General features: G+C 56.7%; 1 protein-coding gene and 1 pseudogene across 4 annotated transcripts in view; both read right to left on the bottom strand.

Moving 5' to 3' along the window:
* The window catches only part of Copz2 (coatomer protein complex subunit zeta 2), an 8,476-nt gene extending 3,356 nt beyond the window's left edge, over positions 1–5,120 (bottom strand). Inside the window, exons 1-6 of one of the 4 annotated variants that reach the window (XM_023718096.1) lie at positions 4,981–5,120; positions 4,321–4,464; positions 2,090–2,171; positions 1,580–1,671; positions 980–1,035; positions 347–424 (exon numbers count right to left, since the gene is read on the bottom strand). In XM_023718096.1, coding sequence (XP_023573864.1) covers positions 347–424; positions 980–1,035; positions 1,580–1,671; positions 2,090–2,171; positions 4,321–4,464; positions 4,981–5,091 — 563 coding nt within the window. In that variant the 5' untranslated portion in view covers positions 5,092–5,120. The remainder of the gene's footprint in view (positions 1–346; positions 425–979; positions 1,036–1,579; positions 1,672–2,089; positions 2,172–4,320; positions 4,465–4,980) is intronic. The other 3 variants (XM_004633669.2, XM_023718097.1, XM_023718098.1) reach the window with 3 other exon arrangements.
* A 1,232-nt stretch (positions 5,121–6,352) lies between these two features.
* On the bottom strand, positions 6,353–6,571 carry LOC101571613 (annotated as a pseudogene).
* Positions 6,572–6,869: the final 298 nt, after the last annotated feature.

The raw sequence follows: 6,869 nt of genomic DNA, 5'->3' as shown, positions 1-6,869 counted from the left end.
GCCCTACGCCCTCCCCTTCTACCATCCCTAGCCACACACAGCTCCACTGAGGTGTCAGGCTGGATTTGGGGGCAGGGGCAGGGAGGAGGAGGAACCCCTGAAGGCCTCCGGGCAGCGCAGGGGCCTTCTCTGCTTAGACCCTGGAGATCAAGCTGGATGTCCCCAGCTGCTCTGGGTGGGTGTCGGGGCCCCTGCCCTGTTGGACTTCGGCTCACGCTGACAGTGGCCTCTATCTTCACGGATAGGAGATGGGGCCCGGACCCCAGGGATGTGTTAGGGGAGCTGGGTACTGTGTCCCTGGGTACTGTGTCCCTGTGACGTATGCCTCCCCCACCCCCTGCCTCACCCGCCGTCCACAATCTCATCCAGCACCAGGAAGGCCCCGTCCAGGTTCTCCAGCAGCCAGCGCTTCTCCACATTCCTCCTGAGCAGACACAGTGCGTGAGCACCCACTGGAACCAGTACCGGAACCAGAACCAGAGCTGCTTCCCTGAGCTCTGCTTTCCCAGCCTCTCTTGCTTGGGCTCCAACACTGGAGACCTCAAGCGCATCTCACAGCCTGCCTGTCACCTGGGGGTATCTGCATTTGCATTGTCCTAGGTCACTTTGCCCAGACCATAGTTGCTGAGTGAGAGGCATAACAGAATGAGGATGCTGGGAAAACCATCCAGAGCTTCTGGTCCAAACCCCTGAGCTGAATGGAGGGCCTATGATCCCAGCACAAGGGAGGCTGAAGCAGGAGGGTCATTGTGATTTAAGACCAGCTCAGAGTAAGCCCTGGTTGAGACGCTCAATACTACAAAAAGGACAAAACAACCCAAGTAGGTGTGACCTCAGGCGACTCAAGAAGGCTGTGAGGGCCAGGGCTTTGGGGGCTTCAGTCTGAGGCTGGTGGGGATCTCAGGACTGCAGGGAAGGGGGACCTACGTGGGACAACTGAGGCCTTGGGCAGGGCCGGGCAGGGCAGAGGCATACTCACCTCAGGATGTGGCTCAGGGACTCAAACAGGCAGGTGAGGACAGACAGGAGCAGGAGCTGGGGAGAAGGACACAGCGGCTGAGGCCCAAGTTTCCAGAACCCTCAGCCACCCCGAGGGCTACAGCGCGCCCCGAGGGCTACAGCGCCGGTCTTCCCATTTACAGAGCTGGGCTGGACACCACTGCGTTTCAACCTGAGAGGGAACTTCTGAGGGTCTGCACGGGGTACAGGGTGGTTACACTAAGGAAAACTCAAGGCTGGGCGTGGGGGTGCACGCCTATCATCCCAGCACTTGGGGGGCTGAGGCAAGAGGATCCTCAGAAATCGGAGCAGCCTGGGCTCCACAGTGAGGTCAAGGCCACTTCGAACTACGAGGAAACAAAGCAAAACAAGGATGGATGGGTCCCTGCAGAGGGTGCGGTAACTTCATTTCTGGGTCCCTGGGAACCTAAGGGGTGTCACGGACACTGTCATCCCAGATAGAGCCATGCTGGCTGCTCCTCCCCACCCTGGAGCCAGAGCAGGGCTACCATGGTGCCCTCCCCACGGTACCCCACTCTTCACGACGGGCCCTCCCTGTCCCCTGCCCACCTGAACTCACCTCATTCTCCTGAGAGGAGCCCACCACATACAGGAAGAGGTCCACACTGCTCTTGTAGACGATGGTCATGCCTGCCCAAAAGGCGATCTCACCTGGAAGTGGGGGACACAGCTCTGGCCACTGCTGCTGGATGCCAGCCTGAACTCTCCTACCTGGCCCCCAAAGACCAGTGCTGGGGACACTGGGATGGGTGCTCAGCCCCTGATCTCCATCTTCTGTCTCTGCAGACGGCCTCATAGGGAAGAATAGAATCGTGCTGTGGGCCAGGCCCGGTGGCCAGGCCACCCCCACACAGGGGACTTCCTCAGTCAGGAGGGGTCCGCCTATGATGGAGCACAGGTGGCAGTGGGCAGGGAAGGATCCCAGATGAAGGGTAAAGGAGAGGACAGACAGCCTCAGAAAGAAGGGGGCGGCTGCGGGTGTGGACACTGCCAGGGACAGATGTGTCCAGGCAGGGATAGAGGAGGGCGTTTCTTTCAGATTCTGGAGGAGAGCGAGGCAGATACGTACTCTCAGTCTGGCTGGTCTTGCTGAAGACGTTTTTCTCAAAGATCATCTGCTCCTTGGAGGAGGAGAACGCGTCATCGTAATACTGTGGGGGGTGGTGAAGGGAGCACTCCTCAGGGCCTGCTCCTCCCAGAGGCGGGAATGGGGGTGATTGTCCTGAACCTCTACTTTACACAGTCTACTTTATAGTTTTGGTTTGTGTTGTTTTCTCAGGTAGGGTTTCAGTAGGTAGGTCAGGCTGGCCTTGAACTCACTGTGCACCCCAGGTTGGCCTCAAACTCATGACAACTCTGCTGCATCAGCCTCTGGCGTGCTGGGATTATAGATGTGCACCACCCTGCCCAACTACTTTACAAACTTTAAACCAAAGAAAGTCCAAGTCTCTCCTAGTGAGGCTGCTGTCGAACCTTTTCTTCTCCCCTTCTTGTCCTTTTCCTTTTCCAGTACTGGGGGTTGTTCCTGGGAAGCACTGAGCTACCTCCCAACCCTTTTTTAAAAAATTTTATTTATTTATTTATTTGTGTGTGTGTGTGTGTGTGTGTGTGTGTGTGGCCAGCTCAGCCCACCAGGGGGCGGGGCTGGCTGGCATGTGGTGCTGGGGGATTGAACCGCGGTCCCTGTGCTTTGCTAAGCTTGTTCTGAGTAGGTGCTTCAGACCACTGAGCCATCTCACCAGCCCTCCCAACCCTTTTTATTCATTTATTTTTGTGAGATAGGGTCTCCCCATGCAGTCTGGCTGGCCTTGAACTCACTACTCTATTTATCCCAGCCTGGCCTCAAATCCCAGCAGTCTGCTGCCTCAGCATCTGGAACATGAACATCACACAGGTGTGCGTCACCACGCCCAACAGAGTTCACACTGCTTGCCTATCACGCATCCCGCAGGGAGGACGGCAAAGCCAGGAGCCCTCCCTGATTAACCGTGAGTGTGAAGCACTCAGGTCTTCCCCACCTTCCACACTGGTAGGGGCCACAGGTGAGCTTCTACGCCCCAGACAGTCTGGCTTCAGACAGGGCAATGGTGAGGATGAAATATCTAGGGAGAAGTCTCTGGAACATAAGCCATAAGGAAATGGGCGCTTCTACGTTTGGGTTCCACAAGCCTCTCCCCTGACTCAGTTTCTTAATCCGTAGCTGTGTGGGCTCCGCTGGGTGGAGGCTCGGGTGCCTCGCGCATCCCAGATCCTCCCTGGCCCTCTGCTCGGGCAAGGTGTGGTCCGCTCACCTCTCACGTTTCTGGATGTGGATTTGCCACTTAGTGCTTTAGCTGCAGCTCCCCTGCAGGCCCCTGCCGGGGCAAGCAACTTCATTTGATTCTCACATAGACAACAAAATTCCGGCCTTAAACAAATGAAAAACATCTACAGTGCATTTCATAGCGAATTCGGATGCTTTAGCTCTGCTGCAGTTAACTGTGGATGGAAGTTTAGTTTGGTTCACGCAGGCTGCTTGCTTGGATTGGCTCCAGAGCATTAAACTGCACCAGTGAGGGTCACTCTGAACTTCAAGCCAAAATCTTGAAACCTGTGATCCTGGTGTTCTGGGAGGCTGAAGCAGGAGGACTGAAAGTTCAAGAGCAGCCTGGCCAGTTCGGTGAGTGAGCAAGATCCTCTCTCAAAACATAAAAGATAAAAATCTCTGGGATTTAACTGATGGCCTTCCCACCGGGCTACCCCCCAGAACTGGAAAATAACTTTTTTTTTTTTAATACCAGGAATTGATTCAGTACCTTGTGCTTGCCAGGCAGGCACTTGTACCACTGAGCTATATCCCTGGCCTGAAAAAACAAATCTCAAGTTGGGGAGTACCACTGGAACCACAGGTGATGCCCTTAGCAACTCTACACCCCATTTTCTGCATCTGTGAAATTAAAGAGTTGGATTATATGCTCCCCAAATCCTGCCTGGTTCTAAATCCTTGCTCTCAATCCCCATGGTCACCAAACTGTGGAACAAGAGCGTAGGCTGCATGTTTAGAGCTCAGGGCTCCCAGGTCCCAGGCTCTATAGCCCACTGACCTGTCAGGTGCCACAGCCTGCTACCAGGTGGGAGGGTGGGAAGGTGGCACCCATGCTGGGGAGCAGAAACAGGAGGTGCTGCTGGACAGGGCAGCATCCAGAGGTCTAAGCAGTGCTGCTCTGTGCCGGGGAAACCCAGAGGAGTCCCTGGGGGCTGGGTGGGAGCCCCCTCTCTTGGGGCTGTGGCTTGGTGTCCAAGGTGGCTGGGGGGGGTTACCTTGGCCAGCAGCCGGCGTCCGTCATTATCTAAGATGAACACAGCCTTGACGGTGTAGAGGGAGGGTTCCTGCAACTGACGGGGAGGAGAGCTTGGCTGGGCCCCAGCGCCAGCGGACCTGTCCCGCCAGGAGTTCCGTGGGACCTGCGGCCCAAGAAGCGCATCCGGAGACTCGGGACACCCAGCCCAGGGCCACATGGCCAACTCCACGGCCACTCCGCGCCCACACAGACGTCCCCTGCAGGCCCCTGGGTGCAGAATGTCCTCCTGGGCCAAGTTCTGTCATGCACTGACTGCCCCAGAGTCCGAGTCGGAGTGTATCACAGAACCTGGGCCGGGGGGACAGGCGCCGGCCTCCTCCATGCAGCTGGCCCAGAGTTCCAGAAGTGCGACAGTCACCCACGGGCGAAAGGGCGCTCTGCAGGCCCACTTGCCCTGCTCCCCTTCCAGCGGAATGCCCCCCACCCTGGCTCCGAGCGCCCCAGAACTTCAGCAGCGCGGGACAAACTTTGCTCTCCTCCCCGGCCAGACCCCTTCCCCTGGGCCGGGCAGCGGTGGCGCACACTTCCCGTCGCGGGCGCCAGCTGTGAGTTGGCCGCCTCTCCCTACTCCAGGGTTTCCCGGACCCCGCCGCCGGGACCCCGCGCCACCGCTGCGTACCCGCAGCCCGGACGGATCACTGGCTCGGGCGGACGACGTCGGGACCCCAGCCTGGGTTCCCATGGCCCCCTCCCCGGGGTGCGGACGTGGCCAGGCCTCAGGTCTCTGCATTCCGCGGGCGGCCAGGCTGACAGCGCCGCCCCAGCCCACCCCGCCCCCCGGCCCTCGGCGGTCCCGCCCCAGGACTCGCCCCGCCCCCGGGCCCTTTCCCCGCCCCGCCCCAGGGCTCGCCCCGCCCCACGGCACGCCCCCCTCTTCCCCGCGTGTGGCTCTGCTTCCCTGCACGCTGTGCACCCTCAAGCGGCCCCAGTACCACCCGCTCCTTCTACCTCCTCTCCAGTCTGTGGCTTTCGCTGGCATCTGTGCCGCAGACAGGGGAAACCCTCATTTGCCCCTAAACCCTGGTATCATCTGGGCAGCGGTGCCGGGTCTTCCGTGGATCTCGAGCTCCTCTGCAGGGAGGGGCTGTCCTCCTCCCGCCCAGGTCCCAAGAGTCTCTTGACTCCCCCAGGACAGTGGCTATGCGCCAGCTCCCTGGGGCACCAGGCTGTGCAGCGGGCTAGGTGTCTGGCCCTGTTTGCAGCACATGCTGTCTTTAGGGTCCTCTGCTATGGTCAAGGGCTCCTGTACCCCTTTACATGGAGCCCTCTCGTGCTGCGCTAACGTTGCTGGAGAGTCAAGCACACAGGCTCCAGCCTGCCGGGCCTCCTGGGCGGCTATGCAGGGGCAAGACAAACGTTTTCTCTTCTTGGTTTAGACTTTATGTGACTTTTTCGAGATGCTATATACATAATGTTGTAAAGACAGGATCTCAATTGTCCAGGCTGGGCTTGAACTTGGGGTCCTTCTGCTTCAGCCTCCCTGAGTGGTTTGTTTTTTGTTTGTTTGTTTTACTGAACCGAGGATTGAACTCAGGCCCTTGTGCTTGCCAGGCAAGCGCTTATTCTACTGAGCCATCTCCCCAGCCCCTGTGCTTGATTTTTTGTTTTTGTTTTTGTAGAGCCTGAGATTGAACTCAGGCCTTTGTGAGTGCTTGGGATTACAGGTGTGCATCACTATAACAAGGCAGCCTGAACTACGCAGCGAGAAGCCATGCCCTGGAACGAGGCTGACTAGCACAGGAGCCTTCCGTCCGCTGTGGTGTAGTCCCCAGACGTCACACCAATTTGTGCATCATGAACATGTATTGTTGTAGGTATATAATGTCCATGTTTATGTTTTAGAATATTTCTATTGATGAGTTATGAATTTTAAGAGCTGTGTTATATTAAACAATGAGTACTTAACTGGAAAATATTTAAAAATTGAATTTCTTTTTTTTAAAATCTTTTAAAATTTTTATTTTATGTACAAAAGAGTTTGCATGGTCTCTTTCATTGAGCATCCGTATGGCCTGGATAATCCATCGAAGGAAGATCACTTAGTCCAACTTGATGAAGCCGATGTCCTTCGCGTACTGACGGAAACACTGGCGGCACATGTTCAGCCCATATTTCCGAATCAGACCGTGTCGGTTCGAGCAGACGCGGCAAGAGCGGGAGCCCTGGTCGAATTTCCTCGGGTGGCTCCAGTAGAGTTGCTGATGACCCATATTGCTTCCAGGGGTACAAGGAGGCAAAAGGCTAAAAATTGAATTTCTAATATTTATTGGACATAAAAAAGCATCAAGGGACCAGTGAAATAGCTCAAAAGACTAAAGTACCTGCTTAGGCAAGCTTAGGCAAGTGCGGAGACCACGGCTTGATCGTCAGCATCACGTGCCACGCCAGCCACGCCCCCACGGTGGGCTGAGCCGGCCAGAGTCCAGGCGTAGTGGCACCAGCCTGTAATCCCAGCGCTGGGGAGGCTGAAAGCAGGAGGCTCACTACAAGTCCTAGCTGTGTAGTGAG

Source organism: Octodon degus, unplaced genomic scaffold, assembly GCF_000260255.1.
Source record: "Octodon degus isolate 3935 unplaced genomic scaffold, OctDeg1.0 scaffold00056, whole genome shotgun sequence".
NCBI lineage: Eukaryota > Metazoa > Chordata > Mammalia > Rodentia > Octodontidae > Octodon > Octodon degus.
This window is presented reverse-complemented; position numbering and strand designations above follow the sequence as displayed.